Here is a 24,273-nt window from a genome sequence, read left to right on the forward strand (position 1 = left end):
AAGTCAACAGCATGTCATACTGTGACTCCAGCAGTAGATGGCGTGGGTGGCCAGCATGCTCAGCGGCACTAAGACAGCTGAGTCACACATATACACAGAGCCGGAAAAATACTGACAAAAAAAGAGCTGCTGCTGTTGAGAAATTCTTCCGAGTCCACTGTTGTCCGAGAACCACCGGAAAGATGCTAACTATAACACTGAAGACACTCCAACAGCAGACGTTCAGAATCGAAATAGACCCAGAACTGACGGTGAGTAGAAGTTAACGGGGCCGAAGTAAACATGGTCGGGCTCGGGGGGGTGGCTGAGGCATGCGGGAATTTTACCCGGTGTGGGGAAATAGCCATAGTAAAGGGTGTTTAAATTGAGATAAATCAGTTTTGTTTGTTTTTTTTTATTACAAACCCCCCAAAATAAATAACATTACGTCGATGTGACAAAAATGCTTCCAGACAAGTTATCAGTTCTGCAGTATCGCAGAGTTCACATAAGGTACTATAGCGCAGGAAAGACAGGAATAGAGCACATTTTCCTTCAAAATAAAATAATAAAACACTATCGAAAAGTCGGCTCCATCCCAACCACAACCATGCGGAAGAAGCTACATGAATGGAAGATCTGCAGTTTACTCATGGATGGTGTTTGCGTATTCACTGGGTTTCGTTGTGATGTTATGCAGTGAATAAGCAGCATGTGTGTACGTTGAAATAACAGACCGGAAATATGTGTGTTTTTTTATTTCACTTGACACTGTTTCACTCGGACTTGTTTCAGTATATCACCATGAATGACGGTGCAGTATTTTAAGCCTGTCCGCAAATGTAACACTGGGATGGCTGATCGTTAAATCTGTTAGATTAAAAAAAAAAGTTTCCCCATCAAATAATAGTTCATCAAATTAAATTATGTTTATTAAGCTAATAACGTTTTTAATAACGTTTTAAGTATTATGTCATGTTAATGGCAGGGACTGTAACAATCATTGGCATCACACAGTGTTTGGTGTTTAGTTCTTCTTTACATGTCTTCTTATCAGTTGGTTATGCAAATATATACTGATGTAAAAGTGTACCATGAGCTATATAATGAGCTTATAGCTTTTTATGTAACTGTCAAGTCATTTTAAAAATGTAAAATTGCTCAATTCATTACTATTATCTTTTTAAAATGGAAATTTCACCCAACACATTTATTTTCCCAAGTGGACCTTTTGTTATACTGGTGCGCTTGATTGCCATGAGGTTTGTCACATGGACTGTGCATTGAGCTGGCTCCAGAGAAAAGAGGGTAAAGATATTGAACCAGCTTAAAACAAACTACAGGCATATGTTGTTTTATTACAAGCGACTCAGAGACCTGCCGCATGAACTTAAAACACCTTTGTTTCCTAATGTGTTCTCAGCCTGCTATAGCTCCAGGCAGAGGAATGTAGTGATTTTAACACATAAAATATTAATTTCACAGTATTCACAGTTATAGATCCAGAGGGAAGAATTCTAATTATTAAATTATCCATACTTAACAAAAAGTTCTGTATTGTAAGTGTATACGGCTGCTCATTCTTCCACGTTTTTTTTACTGCACTCTCCCTAGATTGCTTACTTGTTCTTGGGGGCGACCTCAACTTTGGACTAAATGAAGAAATGGACAGCTGAATTCAGCAGGAACTCAGCGCAATTGGCTGTCCACAAATATAGTTAAACAGTACATGATCAATTTCAGACTTTGCGATGCATGGCGTTCCTTCCACCCTAACCGTAAGAAGTATACTTTATTCTCACATATCCATCACTCCTACTCTCGTTTCTATTATTTCCTAGTCAGCAGCTCACTGTAAAGTGACATTTCAGACACTGAGATGCACTGAGATACTGAGATGCTCCTGTATCTTTGATTCTAATAAGTAAGAAAATCATTCCACCAAGTAAAAACTGGAGATTAAATACATCATTGCTTAAAGATGAAGATTTTATTAAATATTTAAAAAACAGTGAGCTTTATATTTAGACTGTAATGATCTGCCTGGACCATCAGCATCTGTTTTCTGGGAAGCAGGAAAAGCTGTGATGAGAGGTAAAATAATTTAATTCTCGTCACATAAAAAGAAAAGAGAAAACAAACGTATTCAGGAATTAGAAGAAATAATCAAATCGTAGAAGTGTCCTCCCAGGAACAGGAAAATTCTGAAAAAAATACATAAACAAAACTAGAATTAAATGAAATTTTCAATAAAAAAAATCAATTCTTACTACAAAGACTGCTTGCAAAAGTTTGAACATGGTAACAATTCAGGTCGATTTCTAGCCAACCAGTTAAAAATAAATAAAGAAAAATGACTATAGGTGCCATTAAAGACTTATCTGGGAACACATTATATGACCCTGAAAGAATAAACAACACTTTCAGGAAATTTTACAAAACTTCATATTACCAACAGATGAACCCATCAAAAAACGAAATCGATCCATTACTTGACAACGTAATCTTTCTGAAAGGATCAGACAGTCAAGCAATGTCACTGGCTTCACCGCTGACATTAGGTGAACTCCAGAAAGCCCTGAAAAGTACGCAAAATAGTAAGGCTCCAGGTCCAGATGGATTTCAAGTAGAGCATTCTGGCACCAGTATTCCACAGAATGCTGCAGGAAATCAAGGAAAATGTCAGACTACCACCAAATATGAATTCTCCCAACATTAGTCTCCTACTAAAACCAGGCTATAGTGATCGAGAGCATAAAATGCAAGAACGTAGAACATAAAATCAGTCTTTATGCAGATGATGTGTTATTTTTTCTCCAACACTCACAAACCACTCTCTTTTTGAGGTAATTATATTAAAAAACAATCTCAAGAGTTTCAGATTATTCGATAAGCTGATTAAAATATATCTATCAGTCTGGTCTCAGATATGTTTAAAAACCTTTAAATTGATTAGAAATCCCAGTCTACAATTAATACAATGCAAAATACTACACAGACTGCACTATACAGGTCAACAGATGTTCACGATGGGTTTTACATCATGTAACAACTGGTCATACACCTGACAATTACATCCACGCTCTTTGGTTCTGTCCACCTGTTCAGAGGTTTTGCCGTGCGATATGTGAAGACTTGTCAAAGTGTCTGAAATGTAGCATTCCAGCCTCCCCTTCAGTTTGCTTATTGGGTGACTTACATGATGGCACTACAGAGATGAATACAGTTCACATGGCTCTCACCGCCCTATGCATCGCCAAGAAGACTCTCCTCATGAACTGGAGGGTTTTGGGGGTTCTCCGCCACTGGGCTGGGGTTTTGGCTGGGCCTGGGGGGCTTGGGTCCTGGTTAGTGTGTTGCCAGGGTGGTGGTGATTGCATGCACGGTGGCCCAGCCCTGGTGCGGGGGCCTCTGGTGCATCAGTGGAACTCGGGGGGGGGGGGGGGGGGGGGGCTCTTCAGCTGCCAGGGTGGTGGTCTCTGCTTAACCACTAAACGTTATTAGGGAAAATAACGTATTCTGATGCTGATACTTGTGTTGAAAGTGTGGACTTCAAACTCTGTACCAGTTTTAACATTGTGTTGATGGGCTACATAAAACCAGAGTTATGATAAGAAAAATACTTCATGTTTTTTTCTGAATACTATCATCACATCTAGTGCGGGAAGAAACAGTAAAAACAGTAGTGATGTCAGGCCTGCAGGTTATCCCTGTGATTTGTTCGCTGTCTTGTGGTGAACAGAAACTATTTTTGGAGTGGCACAAAGAATTTGTGTGGCATCTTATTGTGACACCTAATTGTTTTGTAATTTTAATTTTAGTAGTAGTTTTAAATGGTTGTACAAAGAAAACCCCCGAGGCATTAGCTGTTTAAATTTACAATGTATATTTGCATTTAAACAATAAACATGTTTGTGGTTTTTACAGTAAAAAATATAACTTTTTCCAACTTGGATTTTATGATTTTTGTGTAATTTTAGATCAATTCTGTTAACACGGTGTCTTAATATAAAACAATAACTCTAAATTCAGACATGTGAGGTTGTGCTGAAGAGAATGATATCAAACAAGGCAAGTTTTAAAGGTGAAATACAGAGACAAAATCAAAAGTAGTGAAAAACGGCCAATTAAACCCTGGACCTGGAGGGTTAATTAGCCAACAGCTGCCAGGTGTGGCTCATCAGGAGGGTCGAGGGGCACAGGGTGGGAGATGCTTTCTGGAACAAGCCATCGGAAGACAAAACACACATACAGACAGAGAGAGACAGCAGGCCAGTACAGGAGGACCCAGGGGATCATAGTTTAACATGCAAAGAGGTGCAGCTGTTAAAAAGAATTCACAGACTAATAAAAGGCATAAATTAATCCACATCAACTTATAACAATATTCTAATTAGAAATCCTCATGAGAACCAGGAGATGTAATACAGCAACACTTTGTGTCTCCGGTTAAAGTAAGAAAATCTCCCAAAAAGTCAAAGTAATTGTATTTAACATCACTGTACTTGTGATTATTTATTACAGTTGTATAAAGCGCTTTGACTGCTCAGAAGAGTAGAAAAGCACTATATAAGAACCAGTCCATTATTTATTTTTCAATTTAGGAAAATATTTTCTTTAAAAACTCTGATTTTAATATGTCACGTAAAAACAATGAACAGCCTTGTTTTTTGTGACAGATGTATGCAGTTAAACTGTCAAAACATATTAGGCAGCGTTGTGGCAAAATGGCATAACTGGAATTATAAAAGCAACAATCAAACTCTTAACTGTGCTCTCATTTTAAATAGTTACATTTTCAGTTATATCGATAATCACAAATAATCACTTTGACGTGAGACAGTGAGATAAATGGATCTGTCAGTTCGCAGACAAAGGATAGTAAGAAGAGCTCATTCCACCTAATATTTCTTGATATGTTTGACAGGTGAAAGCCCTGAAGGAGAAAATAGAAGAGCACAGAGGTAAAGATGCATTTCCTTCAGTGGGACAGAAACTCATCTATGCAGGTAAGCTTGAGGGTTAAGAGAAAATAATAGCTGATTTTTAATCAGACGTTGTTTCTCATGTCATTACCTCAAAAAAAAAATAGTAATAATAATTTACCCAGTATAATTAATTTGGGAAATGCAGACTGCAAACACACTATAATTATAGTAATTAAATTGAATAGAACAGCTGTGGCAGAGGTGGATAAGCTGCAACAAATGTGGCATTTAAACAGTTCTCCACTTCACGACCTCTCCCGCTATCATCTGATCTTAAAAGATTGTCTGAGAAACAGGTGACAATACCTAAGTAAGTTTTAGTAGAGACCGCCACAGCAAGCAGTCCAGATATAATTGAAATGAAGACTGCCATCTTTATACATTTAGGAAGAAAGCCTTATATGTTTGCTGCAGTATATATTAAAATTACAAAAATTGTTGTCTTCTCTTGTACATTACTCGAAATGTCACTATGTTCAACTTCCTGACTGAAGGATTTTAATCTAACTCACTGGGCTGAGCAGGTTTTCCATATGCTGTAAGACTAAAGCAGAGGTCCAAGCTCCAATCTGCTATTGCTTCTATTTGTTCTCTATCCCCAGCTTTCCTGTCTTCTCTCCACTGTCCGAACACAATAAAGAGTAAAAGCCACAAAAAATACATTGGAAAAAAAAACAGAAAGTAAAACTGCTTCAACACACTAAACTGTTTAATTGGAAAATTTAACTTAAAGTATTAAATCTAAAAGTACTTTCTCTGCAGAAAAGATTTCTCATTGCTATATGGAATAATACATGTTCTGAACAAAATAAACGTATTCATCCGTCCGTCCGTCCTCTTCTGCTTATCTATTCAGGGCCGTGGGGGTGCTGGAGTTTATCCCAGCTGCCATAGGGCAAGAGACAGGGTACGCTCTGGACAGTCTGCTGCAGGGCCGACACAGAGAGACAGACAACCACTTGCACTGACATTTGCACCTATTTAAAATGACCAGCTAATCTAACCCCACTTAGTGCATGTCTTTGGACTGTGAGAGGAGGACCCAGGGAGAAAACACGGGGGAGAGCCCCACACGGAAAGGCCTCGGACACATGGTAGATTTGAAACCACAAACTTCTTGGTGTGAGGCGACAGTGCTAACCACCACACAATATGCTGCCCCAGATTAAATGTATATTAGAAAAATTTAAATGTCACAACTGGAATTAAAGGTGAGCATAAGTCTCATGAGTTTGACTACTACCATAATGCTGTTGAATTGGGGTCATCATAACAGCTTTGACTGGCAGCTGCAGTCACGGAGAAACTTGCACAAACCATTCCCAAACTTCTCTGTTTGGGAATGGATCAGGACCCAGAGAGGAGGTCCAGCGTTTACTTTACAAAACCACAATGGACTGTTTCAAACTGACAGCGTGAGGTGTTCTGCAGTAAACTGGATTAACCGACAGAAGGACCCGAGGCCCTGGCGTACTTTTTCGGTAAGTTAAATGTGTGCTTGTCAGCTATTTAGCAACTATGTCCTTGGCTAGCTAGCTACGATGAGAAGTCGGCTGTCAGGGAAAGCGGCGTTCGTCAGTTAATCTGTGCACATGAATGAACTGAGAGCTGACACTTTGAGCTTGAATGTTCATTAAATTCAGTGCTGTAGTTCAGACATTTGCTCAGCTGCTCTGACTGTACTGACCTAAAGGATGTTCAGACCTGCAGCTGAAGGTGAGGCGCTGAAACCAGTTACATGAGAAACAGAGAAAAGTCACCGGCCTGTTCAGTCACTAACTAATGTGTGTTAAGATTGGAAAAGCAACAGGCTGGACTGTCCTTCAGCTCTGTGTAGAGCTGATTACGGTATTAAATATGTGCAAACAGCAGCATGTTTTCTCTCTCTAGCCACATCTGTAAGGACAGTAACACGAAATTTACAAAAACCTTGCAGTTCAATAACTCGTCATTAGCACAATTAGAACAATTAGAATTAGAGGACTGAAAATGTTCTCACGGTTACAGTTTACAATACTCAGGCACCAGCTCAAACACTGGTGATGATATGTTTGTCTGTTTCCCTGCAGCTGACCACGATGCACCAGGACTGGAAAGCTGCTCCATCATCATATGTTTGGAAATCACAATTTAAAAACCACCAACAACTCAAAGGTAAACATTAAACTGTAAACTTTCGTAAATAAAAAGCTAATGTCAGCAGAACTGTAGAACTGAAAAAATGTAAGTGTAGAACTGCAGATCCTGAAGTGTGTGAGGACAGGAAAGGATCAGATTTATTTCAGATTTGAAGGATGAACATGTTACGGTTTGTGTTGATTCTGTTCTCTTTGTGATTACAGGGGCTGCCCTCAGATTAGACCTCAGCACCACCCAGTGACAGCAGACAGATCATCCTATGATTCACGCTTTGCAGTAACTCCAACATTAACTGATGAAAAAAGTGCAAAGGCTAAAGCACCATATTGTGTGCTTTCAGTGAAAGCTGCAGGTGTTTTATTGATAAAGTTAAAGACAAAAAGTCAAAGGGATTAATCTATATATCAGCATAAACAGTACCTCAGTTTGGTGTTTCAGAAAGCTGCTGATCTCAAACCTGCACAGCTTCTGTTTAATAGACTGAATGCAGTCAGCTGCATGAAGAAGACATGAGATTTTCTCTGACAGCATTGAATACAACCTGATGAAGGTCAAAGGTCGTCACTTGTATGTTAAACTAAAAGGTTAATCTGCAGTTCTTTCACACTGCGTGTGTTATTTGTAATTGAGTCATTCATACCAGAATAATCAGAGAGGATAATATATATTTTAATAACTAGCTACAGGACTGAATATAACCTGATCATGTGAGTCCAGAGCCTCTTTATATGAGGATGATGTGCAGTACTTCTAACAGCACACAAAGCAAATGTCGCTGTCACACCGTTCATGAAGTGCTGGGGTTGCACATTTTCTGGGATGGGCTTAAGGTGGAGGTCTGAAGATTTCCCTCTGAGGGCGCTGCTGGTAAACAGTTTGAGTCCTGCTTGATCCCTGCGATGAGCTTCAGTCTTCCTGATGTTTCTGAAATGACGTCTTTCTCAGTAGTTAAACAGAACATCTGGCAAAGGACAGCTGTGCTCCTGCTGGTCACTGGTTTTCCCCCAGGGTGAATGTATCTGTTGATGATTCTAATAAATAAATAGAAAAATGACACCGCCTTCTGCTGCTGTGCTTTTAAATCTAACATTTTATTTAAAGTTTCCATGTTACCAGGTATGAGAGTGCTCTGTGATTTGATCTAAAACTGTTTAAAACGTCATTTTTATATTATCTTTGGTCTTGTGTAAAATCTCAGGGCAACAGTTAATTTCCAGATAATTATGGAATGAACAGTAACTCTGGGCCTCTGTGGAGTGTGCAGTAGTAACAGGTGTGTAGCATTGTTAACTAGATAGCAACATGCCTCTAACACAGTGCGTATGCTAACGGCTAGTCTAGCAAATGAATTAACAGGAGCTAAAGAGTGATGTTAAATGTTGTAGAACAATTAGATGTTGCGATGTGTTTTTGTAATTATAACAACGTGGTTGTTAGCATAGGCAAGTTTAGGCCCTTTTTCATCAGAGCACCCCTAATGATGGCCATATAAACAGTAGTAATAATAGCACATTTTCATGTTATTTTCTGACATTGTCTTCAAATGTTATATTTTCCTAACTTTTCTATTGATGACAGTACAGGATAGAATGAAAGCAGGTTTTATGTCCAGTGTTGTTGATGTCATGGTGTTACAGTCCGCTCATACAGAGGCGTTGCTGCTTCTGCAGCCTGGTTTGTCATCTATAGCCTGATAAGCCTTCCATTGCTGCCACAGAAAGAAGATAAAGAAGTAATTAATTCTTTGAGCTGATCTCTTGCAATGAAGTATTACACATTATATTCCTGTAAATAATTAAATGTGTTACTTGTATAATATTCACAAGTTTTTTTTCTCTTCTTTTATCTTTATTCCAAGGTAAAGTATTTGTTGTGTGCCAAGTAAATGGGTTACAGCAACACCTGGGTATGTAGAGGTGCATATATCCAATCCTACACAGTTGTTTTGTATGATAGAGCACAATTCCTCAGCATCATTTGAAATGGTTTTGTCCAAATGAAGAAAAGTCATTACCAAAAAAGAGAAACCGGTACAAGATAGCACAGTGGAAAAAATATTATTTCTTAATAAAAATGAGCAAAGTCACCCTAGTATTCATAAGCACATTCATGTCCTACAATTTGACAACACTGCAGCAGTTTTAACATAAACATCTCATGCCCTACTGGATTTTAATCAAACATAAACGTGAAATCACACTGGCAAACTTTTTTGACATTGATAGACTTCTATTAGCGTTACCCAAACATTAATCCAAAACTAATTAGATGAATGAATCAACCACAAAAAACAGATTAGATTATTTTTATTTCTGTTCTTAGTACTAATTATTCTCATGCCGACACTGTTGTAAGACAGAAAAAGGCTGTCACAAATAGATGACATTTGGGGTGGGGGTGCCACGTCGTCCATCTTTTTTACAGTCATCGATCTTGCCTGTTTCATGAAACCAGTCATCTCCATCATCAAAGGTTTCCTTCTTAACATGTTAAAGGAGTTATTAAAAGTTTCTTCAAACTACACATTTGCCAGCGTTATCAGTTAGAGAAAACCTATGAGGATAATAAATAAAAGCCACAAATTTTGATTAGTTTAGTTATTTCCGATCAGTTTCATGATCACATAGCAAACTGCACATACTGATTATTCTTAAAGTGAGTTCAGTATCATATATTTGTCTGAGCTTATTAGGTGCTGATATGGGCCAAAAGACTCTGAATGTAAAAGTAGAATTTTTATTGTGGCTCCTAGAGAAATTTAAGTAATTCACTTAGATTCACTCAAAAAAGAAGAAGAAAATATTACTCTCTGGCTCTCTTCTACAGCCTGTCTTTGTCCTTGTGGTGACCTTTCTTTCCTAAAACATGACCTAGTCAATATCAGTCTAGATATCCAGCTAGATTGCTTTTTAAGGCATAGCTCAGAGATCTCTGTCTGACTGGACTGGGGAGGGTCCTTAAACATTTGGTCACAGGTTATTTCAGATGTGAAAATAATTATTAGCTTATTACTGATGCAGTTACATGATAAGGGCTTTAAGCAGCTTGTTAAAAAGCTTGACCCAAGATATGACATTCCAGAAAAACATATTGGTAGTGCTTTTTATTACAGCCTTGTAATAGTTTAGTAGGATAACACGGAGGAACAGAACATAATAAGGTGGTAAGTTCTAAGTTATTACCATTCAATTACCAAAGTAATAACCACTAAAGTACTATTGTGGTAGCAACAGTGGTTACAGTTGAGTATTACACTGAAATTTATGTAATTGGATAATAATGGCCCAAAACTGGGGGTAATAATGTGGAAACACAGCTCTGTAAGAAAGTGGCAATAGTAGGGTAACAAGTCAGAAACAAGCATTAATAATGTGTTATTACCACTCAATTACCTTTGGTAGCTTAAAGGTGTGTTATTATTGACCGGAAACAACTGTGGTAGTTTTTACGTAATAAGCAGAAACCAGAGCCAAATAAGCAAAATGCAAGGAAAGCAGGAAACAGAGTTTTGAAATGCAAAAGTGCCTAATAACATATTCATAACCATGTTAATAAAATTTTAAAAGAAACTTAAGTGTATCTTGCAGTTTTAAAAAGGGAAGCCATTGTAGAAGTGCATAACACTTTTTGTTTCGTAAAACGTTTCGTAAATTATATAAGAAGGATGATGCCACTTGCAGTTGCTTGCCTTGGAGATTGATGGATCACACTATGAGTGCGTGATGTCTCTGAAATAGCAACAGTGAAAATGCTCAGCTCAAAGCTTTTTGATGGGACTTCCTAAACCATTGATTGATTTCACATTGGCTACGTTTATATTTTCTATACACCCTACATGTAAAGGTTACAGCCTATAAATCTGTTTCATAGTCAGTGTTCAATCATTCTGTCATATCTTTTGTCACTTGCTGTTTCTGTGTGAATGTCACAGGCAAAATCTTAAACGATGATATCCCACTGAAAGAGTACAGAATCGATGAGAAGAACTTTGTGGTGGTCATGGTTACCAAGGTTAGTGTCTTTGGTTTCTTCTTTAGACGGTCATGTTATACACACAACTTTGTTGCTTTTTTATTTACTCAGTTTTACTATAGCTTGTGATGGCTGCCAGGGTGACTATATTGGTTCTGTGCACTTCCTCCATAAAAACGATATCAATACACTATTATACACTAAGCATCAATTCTTAACACTATCACAGTTATTTATTGCAATCCTTGTCCAGTTAAAGTTGTGCACAACAAAGTTCTCCTGAAGACTTTTAAACTACTGTTTAACTCTTTGCCTGCCATGTATTACCAATACTGCTATCATATCCCTGTATTTCGGCACTAACCCTCTGTTAGTTCATTTTTCCTGAATCTATTTAATTGGTATACATTTTTTCACACCTTTGGTTCTTCTAGTGAAGTTTTAATATCTGCAAAAATTACAAAAAAGTTATTATTTCCTTTGCATGTCATTGAGTAAAGTAAGTATTTGATCCCCGAGCAAAACATGACCAACTTGGCGAGCACAGTGGTGACAGTTGTTATATGTGGAATTTTGTCCCACTCCTCTTCACAGAAACTCTCTAAATCATGTAGATTCCTTGCCTGCTGCTTGCCTCAACACAAAGCTTTCAGCTCCCTCCACACATCTTCTAGGACTGAGGTCTGGAGGCTGGCTAGTCAATCCCTCATCTTAACGTGCTTCTTTTTTAGGCACTCATTTGTTGCCTTGGTGGTATGGTTTGGGTCATTGTCATGCTATAATACTAAGTCAACACTCATCATCAGTGTTCTGGTAGAGGGGCTTCTCATCCAAGAGTTTACAATACATACCTTTGTGCTTGGCTGTGGGCTGATTTTCTTTGGGTCACACACTAGCATCTCTCTTTCTCCACAGTGGGTCAAGTTAACGCTAAAGAGATCGATTTTGGTTCCGTCTGACCACAGCACTTTCTCCCAAGCCTACAGTCTTCTGTGTGACGTCCTTTAAGAGGTCGTTGGTCTTATCCATGGTGTGGAGAGGTTATAATGGAAAGAAGTTATTCTGTGGACAGGTGTGCTTTATATACTTACTGAGTTGAGTGCAGGAGTATCTGTAGTTGATCAAATTGACTGATTGGTTGTGACCAATCAGTGGGAGCCAGAATACTGGCTCAGTTGTAGGAGATCAAAGATTTATTTCCCTCAATGACATGCACAACAATTTATAACTTTGATGTAATATGTTTTTTAATGTATATTTAATATCCTGTCTCTCACACTTAAAATAAATTGGCACAAAAATTAATTTCTTTGTAAGTGAGCAAACTTACAAATATATTAGAATTCAATGAGTCGCTTTCTCTCAGAGTCATATTTCTGAAAGTGTAATAATGTTCTATGGTTTAATCTTCTCCATAGTAGTCATTTACTTATTATAAATAAAGGGAAGTTCTGCCCTTTGAAGTATATGGGTTTTCTACGGGAAAGCCCACTCTGCATCGCCTAGAGAAAACCATGATGGGCATGGGCTAATCCACACTTGTCCACTGTGGGCTCACATGGAAATGTTTCTTGGGGTAGTTTAACAGGGTTGCATCCTAACTGATTCTGTTTTAGTTACATGTGTGTAACTGTGTGTTTGTTTGACTATCTTAGCAACACCACTAATAATCAGCTCTCAAATGTCATTTTAGCCCAAACCAACCTCTCCTGCTGAAGCAGCCACTCACTCAGTTCCCACGCCAGCTGCAACTCCAGTGCCACCCTCAGCTGCAGCACCAGCACCAGCCTCTGGCCCAACACAGGTGCCCTCCACACCAACACACACAATGTCTGCTGCTGTACCTGCCTCACAGTCAGTGCCTCCCTCAGAAGCCCCGCCCTCTGTTCAAGAAAACACCACTGTGGCTTCTGTTGGTGCAACAGCAAAACCCACCTTGGACTCACACTCAGAATCAGCTCTGGCCTCTGGTTCCACAGCCACTGTTGCCTCTTCCACAGCTCCTGAAGCTGTACAGGAAGCCCCTGAGTTAGTCCCTACAGATAGCCCCACCCCTGCTGCCCAGTCAGAAGAAGAGCTGAGGGAAGACCCAGAGAATGAACCATCTGGCACAGCACCAGTCCAGTCCTCTGCTTCAAGGTTGGATAATAGTTTTATGTAAACTGTGGCAGTTTAATTGTTTGATCAAGAAATATCATAAGAAGTTGTAAAATGGGTAGGTAAGCTCATATTATTCTAGTTTAGATGGTTATATATCGAAGAAGCTCTAATTACTTTCTGCATGTCTTGTCACCTTCAAAGAATCAAGGTCATTTTGTGCCTTGTGTGAGAGCATGGATAATTACAACTTTAGATGTAATGCGTAGGTGGCCCAGTACTTTTCTTCGTATAGTGAAGCTGAGTAGTAATTGCAGTGACAGTTTTTTTTCTTCAAGCATAAGTGTGCTGCTGTAGGTTGATCATAAAACAACACAACCTTGATGAACACGGTGAATATGGATTCATTTTCATTGTTTAATCAGTGTTTCATTCATTCTGGCCATGTTAGTGCTGTGGCTGTAGTGAGGAACTGAACATGATGTATGTTATTTACTTTTTTTAGTTTTAGTATATTACTGGCACTCAATTCAGTTTGATTTATATCGTGGCAGTTCACAAAAACAGTCATCGTATGCAGGAAGAGAACCTGAGTAGTGGATATAAGCATTAAGTTATATCATAGTGCCTCAATATAGAGCAAGGAACACTTAAAATCCTAAATCCTGGTTCTTTAGAATGAACATTTACGTCATGTTTTATCTGTTTGTTCATCTCTCTCAGCCTCGTTGATGAACTGGGTCTTCTTGAAGAAGCAGCATCAATACTGGGTAATTATCAGTGATTATTCTTTTCTTTGTCATAACTAGTAAAATACTAATGTACTAATTATATGGTGCTTTTTGTTTTAATCATTAGAGTGCGTCTGATACAGTAAACATTTTCTATATTACAGCATACGTGGAGATAGTAAGGAAATTAGAACAGTAGTTTCTATTGAAAAATTCAGCATTTAAACAGATACAGACTAAATAAGTGGAGTTCAGTTTTAGCCAGTAGTTGACAGCATTTTTTCCCCCCAAGCTTGACTGGAAATGTATCTTGCCCACTGCAATACTTTGGCAAGATACGAACGAGCCACCAACCTCCTGATTAGCAGACAACCTGTTCCTGAGCCAAAGCCCCTATGATGTACAGTACTGTGCAAAAGTCAGGTGCTACCTCTCATTTATTCCTGTCTTGCTTCCAATGAGTGAGACTGTTTTTCTTTGGACATTGGCTACTTTCTTACTCAATTTAAGTCCTGATCTTTTTGTTTGTCTCTTAACTCTGACCTATGGGTCATAACTCAACTGATGATCCACAGTTTGTTGTGTGTTATGTCTTGACACAACACACAACAAAGAAAAAAACAAATCTTAAATTATATATTTAGGCGCTTTATTACTTGCAGCATCTCACCCCCCCCCCCCCCCCCCCCACACACACACACAAAATTTGTTTCCATTTTTTTAGCTGAATGTATGAGAAAAAATCCAAAGATGGTAAAACTGGAACCATATGCAAGTATTTTTACACCAATAACGTGTTTTCTTAGTCAAAAAATGTTTCATATCTCACTGGAAAGTGGAGAACAAAAGCAGAAGTTGCAGTCCTAAAAACTTTCTACAGCAAATGAACAGTATCTGAAAGTTTGTATCATCTAGCTGACCTGACATCATGGAGATGTTCTTTCAGTTGATCTGTCCACTGTTTGCTGTTTTATCAGAAATGATCACAACAGGTGGAAAGATGTAATGCTCCTTTTTTCTCTTTTTAAAAAATATGTTCTTCAAAGTGTTTTCTATCTTTAATAGTAAACCAAAGAACAAAGACTAACAGTCACTAATCACAAAAAGCAAAACGATAAGACATCACTCCCAGGCTTGTAATTTCTTTCTCATTCATCCATTTGTGTGTCTTTTTTTATGTTGGGTTATCAGCATCCTCTTCAGACAATATCTTTGATAAGGTCCATAAATGGTACTCATACATAAACTATTTTAAAATTATTTAGTAAAATCTTGTTTTTTTGTTTTTGTTTTTTGTCGACACAGTTCTATACTAGTATTTTACTGATTAACATATAGATATAATAAGATGCATTGTGGGAGGAACAGCCATCCCGCCCTGACTGATCTTACCCAACAGAGATGTATGCATATTAGCCAAGTTTTGAATGGCTGATTGAGTAGCCTGAATAACAGTGGGAATTTTGGTTTGCATATTTTTTTAATAAACCTGGTTAACTGATGTCACACTTGATGTGTGAAGTTTCAGAGAATGGATCAAATGGAAAATGAACTGGTTCACCCATTCACACAAGCACGTTTTCCTGTGTAAGTACTTTCTATCTAACATTCACACACAGTCATACTGTGATGCATCGGAGACCAGCTTAAGGTTTAGTATTTTCCCAAAGGACATTTGGCACGCAGACCGGAGCAGCTAGAGATCAAACCACCAACCTTCCATACGTGCTGCATATCCTGAGCTACCCTGGAATCAGTAATAAACGAGATCTCAGATGCTGCTGTGTGGAGATTACTGAAGCTAGAAGAATGTTGTCAGCATACTGAAAGCAGTTGTTAAAGGTCAAATATTAATGGTGACGGTAGTAAACCTTCCCTGGTACCACAGCTAAGATTAAATTGGAATGACATAATTCCATTAGAAAATAAATCAGTGCTGATGGTTCTGTGTACTTTGCATAAAAAGGAGGCAAAACTCCAGTTCTTTTTCAATGTATAAGTAGAAGCAGCCTTCTCAAATGCCTCCATTCTGGTCAAAGAGGGACCAGTATTATTTCTGAGTTTTTAGATAATAGGCAATAATCTGTACAACCAAACCAACCTCTGAATGAAAACGGTTAGTCGTTTCCACAATATTGGGAGGTTTTTCCACTTTGGAAAAGATGGGTAACATAGCTTTCGTTCAATATGTTGACCATTTTCCTACAGCTTTTGTTGCCCACCATGTTTAATGAATATGACTTTTTGTGATTGCCTTGGTGATTTCAGTGCATATTTGTGGATATTGTGACGTACAGGTTCACTTTAATAGATGCTGTTGGATGATCATGTTAACAACCCCTGCACTGTTTTTCTTGGCCATCATACAATAATTACACTGTCTGTCTTTTCATTGGTTAGAATAAGTTAAATGTGTTCTGCAGTGAACTAAACAACACTGGGGTATTGGAGCATTTATTTTTAGTATTGCTTGATCACGTTTGTTCTACTGTGAGAAACCAAAATATTGAAGTCGAGATTAAAATTCAATGACTTGTGCAGCCCTAATATGGGTTTTTGAGATTAGTAGATCATTGTTTTCCACTTAATTTTACATTTTAAATTACATCCCACCTTTTGTATATTTGAGGTTGTATCTCTTTGAGGCTGCATAGAGACAAGAGGAGGCGCAAAAAGGCAGCGTGAACGCACAAGTTTGTGAAATTAATAACTGGAGAGATAGGCAAATTAAAATATGTAAATTTATACCATAGGTTCAAGTACTAGAAATCTTGGACAAGTTTGAATATTAAGGCCAGAGGTTAGGTTTTCTGAAAATTTTGCAAATGCGATAACTCAAGAAGGACCTAGGACTGTTTAGGTAGAAAACTCTTAATTTACAGATTTACAGACTTTCAAGTATCACTATTCTGTATTTAGTTCTATTGATATATCTACTGTGCCAAATAACACAAAAACAACCTGCGCACTTCATCTAGGTTCAGGTCAACTTTCCTGCCCCTAAAAACCTCTCTTGTTGTTACCACAGTGACTGGACCAGCATATGAAAACCTGGTGTCAGAGATTATGTCGATAGGATATGAGCGGGAGCAAGTTGTTGCTGCACTAAGAGCCAGTTACAACAACCCAGACAGAGCAGTGGAGTACTTGCTCATGGTGAGAGTTTAACCAGCTTCATAATCATGCTGAGCTGTATTGTAAACTATACAGTAACTGTTCATGTGTTGCAGGGTATTCCAGCAAGGGCTAGTGATCTGCACAATCCACAACCAAGTAGACATAGTACTCCAGCCAACCCCTCTACACCTTCTACAGAAGAACCACCACAGCAGCCTCCAGCACCCCCCAGTAGTAAGAGCCCAATTTATTTATTTATTTTTACTTCTCTTTAACTTTCTGTTTTAAACAAGGCAGCTTGTTTCCTCCGCATGAACTTCCTGGGGACACGGAAATGATGCCAAGATGACAACTGGAATAACTGTGGTCTAAAGCTACACAACGTCCACAAAAATTCTGCACACCACTAACGTTTTATCACTAGTGGAACTTCAACATCATCAGAGGAAGAATTTGGAAGTATTTCTTTTTTAGATTATTTCACTTTTTTACTATTTCCACTTTGTGCTGTGTACCAGTACCATTCCCAAAGTATGGTAAGACCACCACCGTGCTTGACAGTCGGTACAGTGTTCTTAGGTGTGAAAGTCTCACTTTTACTCCTCCAACTCCTCTTGCCATTGTGTCAAAATATTTTTTTCTGATCTGACTATAAAACTTTTCTCCAGAAGGGATTTCGCTTGACCAAATTTGTCCTTTATACAAAGCGTCTTTGATGCAGAAATGTCTGCATGTACCACAGAGCCATATCTCAGTGTTTTGAGTGTCTAAAGAAGTCTCACAGGTCTGAATATACACTTGAAGCCATTTATAATTCTTCTTGTTTGATTTTTAACTGGACTTTTAAGAGTTTAATAAAATTGGACCTTTAACTGTATTTCCATAAGTTTTACAGTTTTTCCTATTGATAAAAAATCTCCCTTATGACCATTCATACTACACAAAGGAATCAAGAAATAAACAATTATATGACAGAAAACTTTCTGTTTTTCACTTTCTACTACAGAAATTTCTGTTTTTTATGACTACAGTTAAACCCCACACCAAAACACTGGACAGTCTGGCCAATGAGCTACCAGAACTTTTTCTGTAAGTTTACACATTTATTTCTTCCAATTTAAGTCAAAAGAGTCATGCTGACAGATTTCTTTCTTTTCACAGCAACTTTTTCTTTATCATGTAGAAAAAAAACACCAAGTTTTGCCTCCAGTGGATGATGAGAGTCAAACCTTAAATACTGATCTGTATACATTGGTTTACGGTACACATCAACGTTTAAATGTCCCCCATTACAGATGGAAATCTCACAGCTAGCCTGTCATATCCTCCGTGGTGAATTTGATGTGTTCGCGCGTGATTATTGAATTGTGGTACGTCCTGAGATTTGATTTTCATCCAGGTGTCATCCACATAATCAATGACGTGGAGGTGTTCCAGGGTAGGATAACAGAGCCCTCTTTTCCCCTTCTTCCATGTACAAGTTGGGGACAATGGGTGAAACTGGGGAAGCCAAGGCACACACATGTTTCTGCCTGTAGTACTGAGCCTTGTATGTGAAATAGGTGGAATTAAGACTCAGATCCAAGACCAAACAGACTTGGTTGGTGCTGAGAGTGGTCCTGTTGCTCAGGTTGGGGTCATCCTGTTATCTCTTGCAAACTACCGCCACTGCTTCAGTGACTGGAACACAAGTGAAGAGAGATGTAACATCGTACAACACTATTATTTTATCTGCCTCCATAATGACGTCTCTCACCTTCTCAACAAAATTCAAGGTGTTCTGGATGTGGTGTTCAGAGCTGCCTACCAACGGGTTAAGGATCGAAACCAGAAACTTTGAGTTGTTATAGATGGCTGAATTGATCATACAGACAATTGATCTTAAAGGTACACCCTGTTTATGTATCTTATGTAAACCATACAAACTTGGTGAAGCATCCCCTGGGTATCCCGTCTTTAAGTCTGTTGTCATTAGCCGCTCCTGGGTCCAAACTCCGCTTCAGGTCCCAAAGTCAAACGAACACTGTGGCATCACTGAGAGTTACAAACTGTTTAAATTCTTTCATCTTTAATAATATGATCAGTGTGGCTGCTCTACAAGGTGAAACAACTAAGTTTGACATCCAGACATCCACGAAAACAGAATTTATGAAGTTAGCAAGGAGTTATCTGGCTAGTTTCCATTTAAAGATGATATATCATGTTCTGATTGAGGAATTTCTGAAAAATTAAAATGTACAGCTCTGCTATCACTTTTGACATAAAGGAAGACAGAAAACTAAACAGTCGTGACATTTGTAGGGTTATTGAATTTGGGCTAGCTGGTATATAATAATGTGCTACATTGTGGCTAGCTACACAGCTATGGTTGTCTTGTTCCAACTGCTTCAGACAATCTTATCAACCTCTTCCTAACCACTTCCTGGGTCTCGTTTCAGGGCCTCATAAGTATTTTTGTCACTGAGCAGTAACAAAATTTTCTCATGATAGTCTTTCTGGTTTAGCAAAACCGTGCACCAAGACAGAACTATGAAGCCACTCTCAGAACAGACTTCACTGTTTGGTTTTACTGTCTTTACATTGTATCCTATAAAATGTAATCTCTTCTTGAATAGCAACAGTTAACATTTTGTCCCCTCCTGAGCAGGGCCTGTGTCCAGCAGCCAGCCTGTCACTGCTGGAGGAGGATCTGGCTCCATAGGGAACCCTCTGGAGTTCCTGAGGAACCAGCCTCAGTTCCAGCAGATGAGACAGATCATCCAGCAGAACCCAGCCCTCCTGCCAGCCCTGCTGCAACAGCTCGGGAGAGACAACCCACAGCTGCTGCAGGTACCACACCACAAAACTCACCGTTCTCTAGTGGCGTTCTGTCAGGGTCTGTTAATATAATTTCTGTTTGACTGTTTAAGGTATCTCAAAGAACTGTTCCTAATAGTAAGAACAATAAAGAAATAAATCTGTAAATGTATTTTTCAGGAAACATTTCTCTGATATGTTAATGCGACGTAAAATCCCCCCAAGTGACTATATTAACTCATTCACTGCCATTGACGTCTATAGACGTCAATTGAAAAACTTACGTTGACTGCCATTGACGTCCATAGACGTCAATGGCAGTCAACGTAAGTTGAACTGAAGCCCACCAGCAGTAAAAGTAGACCTGCAAGGAGGTGCAGGGTTTGCGCACGTAAGGGATTGCGCAGTGAGACAAAAATGTGGTGCAAGTCTTGTTGTGTTTCACTGCCAGCCATTTGAAAATGGCTGGCAGTGAATGAGCTAATTGTTTACCATGTCCACTGTAGTTTGCCTAAACTGGGTGGTTGATATACAGTTCAACTGTGTAACTTGCAGCAAATCACAGAGCACCAGGAGCGTTTTGTACAGATGCTGAATGAGCCACAAGCTGGAGATACAGGAGGAGAAGATGCTGATGCCCATGGGTCACCACACACTAACTACATCCAGGTCACCCCACAGGAGAAAGAGGCAATTGAGAGGGTGAGTTTGCCAGTCACATTGACACAGTCAGTTCCACCAAATTTCCACAATTTGTGCAGAATTACACAAGCCTAGGAACAAATAGTTTTCTCTTTTAAACATATGAAAGGAAATCAGTCTGAACACAACCTGCTACTGAATTTCCATGACTTTTGTTGAAACATCAGTGATGGAAAATTATGTTGCTGGATCCTTGATGTTTTTCTGTTAGCATCAATGAAACAAATTCTTAAATATGCACATTGGAAAACATACAAATTTGAAGGGCAGTATTCTGCAATATTCTGGTCAAGCAGTTATGTATACTTAATAGTTTTTCTTCATGTAATTTTTCAAACAACAAATGAATGCATAAATGCAGGAACACGAGCATGAATGTTTTATAGTAGGTGTGTTTTTACATTTATTAGTCTTGTTGAATTGTCCATAAGGTGAAAGGAGGACTGAAAATGTCAATGACATTGTTTTCCAGTTAAAAGCACTGGGATTCCCTGAAGGTTTAGTCATCCAGGCGTACTTTGCTTGTGAGAAGAATGAGAATCTAGCTGCTAACTTCCTGCTACAGCAAACATGGGACGATGAGTAAGCCCGCATCACCGGGCTCATCACTGCTCAACAGAGGGCTGCAGAGTGGATGACACCACTGCAAGTCTGCCAGGGAGAAACAAGGGCAGGAGAGGAAGGGGATATTTCTTTTCACACCATGGGACTGTGGCCATTAAATGACGATGATGATGATGATGACAATGATGACATGGTGTTCAAAGTTAGTTGCGCTGCCTACTCTTCATTCAGCTATGATGATCATCATAGGTGCTACCACTGAGCATTGCCTCACTGCTACTACATCATTACTGCTGATGCTTGTATTGAGTGACCACACTGACAGAAGTCCCACCAGTAAATTTGCAAACAGCCTACATCACAGGCCAGCAGGATTTAAGTTAGAGGATTTCCTCTGCAGTGAGCTCACAGGCTGCCTGTTGAACACGTTAAACTACTGTACATGTGTAAAGTAAGGTAATACATAATAAATGAGAAAAAAATGCATTTTCAACATGCGAACCTACATGTTGGAGTTCCCTGAACATTTGACTAAAACTGTTGACCTCACTGCTTGGAAGCTACTATTGATTTAGATCAAAGCTCATATTGGATCCTGTCACTTCCGCTGCTTATTTTGTCCATGCAAAAAGTCTTTGCAAATTCTTCTATTGGTGTCTGACCATGTAGATGTGTAAAAGGTGACTGAATTTCACAGCTGGATAGTTGAAATGTTGACACCTATTCAACCGTTCCCCAAAAAGGAGAAATGATAAAATGTTTTTAATTGAGATCATTTACATTTTAATTAAATGTAGAAATGTTAGTGTCCCCTATCTTTTACAAGTCGAGACTATCTCAAAGTTTTGTCTTTTTGATGACTGACTTACTCAGTCTGTTGCATTGAAAATGCACATCTGATAATGTCACAAAGAGTCCCTGCAATTAGGGTTAGAGAAACTCCTTTTCCACAAGACACCTGTTAAGTCAGAATGAATCACTCACACAAGTGCAGTTAAACTGTTGTTGCCTTGTTAAGGAAAGCTCTGGGGACAGTCGATAATAATGATAATAAGGCAAATAAAGAAACAGTGATGTCTGCTGTTGCTGCTTCTCCTCTTCCTTCTCCACCAAGCATTTGAGGTTTTAGTAGCTCCTCCCTGAGTCTGCTCTTGTGCCCTGCATTTTGACTTAAAGGTGTTTTTTTTTTTCAGTTTGTTGTGATGGTGTGATTGAGTCACTTTATTTTAGTGTCATTACATTATTAGTACAAACTGCATCTATTAGTAACATTTTTTCTTGATGGTTTGGATAAGTAATATTTTACTTTATGTATTATTAGGGGCAAGGATTAATTTATAAATTTCAGTCAATAAAATAAACTTAAGGATGATTCATAGAGCAGACAAATCCTGAAAGTACAGAAATATACACGATACTTTCCCCAGCTGACCCAAGGGAGACTCTATTTTTTATTTACTCTCAATGATTGCTGTTTCAATTTGACATTCTCACATTTGTGTTGGAGAAATGATAAGAAACTGTAGGCATTCATTGGTCTTATATAATAGAGCAGTTAACTTCACTACCCATTTAACTACGTTTGTTGTCATTCACCAAGACAACAAGAAAGCCTTTTTAGGTTTGTACTGTGTTAAGTTTACAGGGAAAACTATGTTTATGTGCTTTTTCAGCATAGAATAAACTTCTAGGAGGTTTTAGCTAGTTTGTTTTTACCAGTTTTGTTAGATTGGACCTTACATTACTATTCATGTAGCCATAAAGGAAAAAAATATGAAAATGTGAAACTTTTTGCAAACAAAGAATCCATGAATTTCTTTTAAACAATCATTTTCTGTTCAGTGTTCTCATATCACATCCTCTATGCATCTTGAAACTGGAAAAGGGTTAGGCTGCTGTTCCTCCATGCCTTACGGTCAAAGACTTCACCACATTTTATTTTACAAACAGTGTTCATTTAAAAGTGGACTAAAAGAAATGGGAATGTTAAGTCGTTTTTCAGCATCCAGTGTGCTTGTGTTTAGACACACGATTGTTCTGTAGTGTTGTTAATGGGATAAACGATGTGAGCGAGAAATTGTATTTTGCTGTGACAAATGCTCCTTAGCTCGTTCCTTGCAAAAGAGTTTTATTTATGGCATGCCTTTGGATTAAGGATTGATCAAACTGCCATTGTGGCATCTCTCTGGTGTTAATTTGTCTGTTGTTTTCTTTTTTGGGTCTATAAGAATTACTACCAACCTTAAATGTACGAGTTGAGAAGTAGTTGTGATGGTTTTTTTGTTTTGTTTATGCATTGTGTATATTAAATGGCTTTTAAAAAATGAATAGTGATATTTTGTCATCAATATTGTTTTTGTGTGTACTATATTACTGCAAGCAGGCATTGCATAATTTCTGTGATTGATCTGCTGATTAATCTATCAAGGAATAGCTCAGAAGGTAGAGTGGTCGCCCCATGATCGGAAGGGTTAGGGGTTCAAATCTACTGAGGTACCCCTGAGCAAGGTACCGTCCCTACACACTGCTCCCCCGTGCGCCTGCTTAGTGGCTGCCCACTGCTTCACTGAGTGAATGGGTCAAATGCAGAGGAGTAATTTCAATAAAGTATACATTATTATTAATAACATATTTCTAGGTAAGAGAACCCTGCTGATACATGTTCCTCTTGCCACATCCTACTTGTGGCCTCTGCTGTGGCTTCAATCAAGACAAAATACAGATCAAAGCTGGACTGCGGGAACCTTAAACTGGCATTCTCCTTAACTGCCAGTAGGGGTAACTCTTGTGACAACGACGTAGATTTCCGTAGATCGATGTAGCTCAGAAATCAGGCAGCAAACCCCTCTGATCTGTACGACGCTAACTTCACGTACACGTCCTGTAACACGTCGATCCATGAAGCCCGCAACTATTGTAATTAGTATTAGCATCAGTATAAAAAGTCACAAATATTCTTGAAGGAGGGTGCTTAAGCTGCAACAATGGACGTGAGGGAATCTACAAAGAAGTAGAAAAACTAGATAGACAATGTGTTTGCCTCCTAAAAGAATGAAACAAACAAAAAAACAAACTTACCATAAGAAAGCGCGGACACCGGTGGGAAAAAGTCTGGTTATTTATCTCTATCAGCTGTTAATTAACGCGTAATGCACCAACACAAGTGCATCACTTACGTAGGTTACGTC

At 38.6% G+C, this 24,273-nt stretch overlaps 1 protein-coding gene and 1 long non-coding RNA gene across 4 annotated transcripts; both read left to right on the forward strand.

Moving 5' to 3' along the window:
• The first annotated feature begins 49 nt into the window (after positions 1 to 49).
• rad23ab (RAD23 homolog A, nucleotide excision repair protein b) lies at positions 50 to 23,395 on the forward strand. Of its 3 annotated transcripts, XR_013972371.1 has the most exons (11): positions 50 to 251; positions 4,907 to 4,988; positions 11,038 to 11,117; positions 12,772 to 13,217; positions 13,899 to 13,945; positions 16,935 to 17,062; positions 17,137 to 17,257; positions 18,055 to 18,112; positions 19,671 to 19,852; positions 20,375 to 20,521; positions 20,994 to 23,395. XR_013972371.1 is itself a non-coding variant. In XM_080888025.1 (10 exons), the coding sequence occupies exons 1-10, from the start codon at positions 183 to 185 to the stop codon at positions 21,105 to 21,107; spliced, it is 1,416 nt and encodes a 471-aa protein (XP_080744151.1). In that variant the 5' UTR covers positions 50 to 182; the 3' UTR covers positions 21,108 to 23,395. The 3 variants fall into 3 exon arrangements, 2 of the variants coding, with proteins under 2 accessions (XP_080744151.1, XP_080744152.1); XM_080888025.1 differs by lacking the exon at positions 18,055 to 18,112; XM_080888026.1 differs by lacking the exons at positions 50 to 251; positions 18,055 to 18,112 and adding an exon at positions 1,603 to 1,757.
• Positions 6,300 to 7,498, forward strand: LOC308400372. Its single transcript, XR_013972372.1, has 3 exons — positions 6,300 to 6,448; positions 7,037 to 7,121; positions 7,310 to 7,498. It is a non-coding gene; the product is annotated as an uncharacterized lncRNA (long non-coding RNA).
• Positions 23,396 to 24,273: the final 878 nt, after the last annotated feature.

The sequence above is a fragment of the Rhamphochromis sp. 'chilingali' genome (genome assembly GCF_963969265.1).
Source record: "Rhamphochromis sp. 'chilingali' genome assembly, chromosome: 7".
NCBI lineage: Eukaryota > Metazoa > Chordata > Actinopteri > Cichliformes > Cichlidae > Rhamphochromis > Rhamphochromis sp. 'chilingali'.

Coding starts and splice junctions, on each gene's coding strand:
- rad23ab (XM_080888025.1), top strand. CDS start 183: ATGCTAACTATAACACTGAAGACACTCCAACAGCAGACGTTCAGAATC. Junction 252..4,906: donor AAATAGACCCAGAACTGACG/GTGAGTAGAAGT, acceptor TATGTTTGACAG/GTGAAAGCCCTGAAGGAGAA. Junction 17,063..17,136: donor CAGTGGAGTACTTGCTCATG/GTGAGAGTTTAA, acceptor CATGTGTTGCAG/GGTATTCCAGCAAGGGCTAG.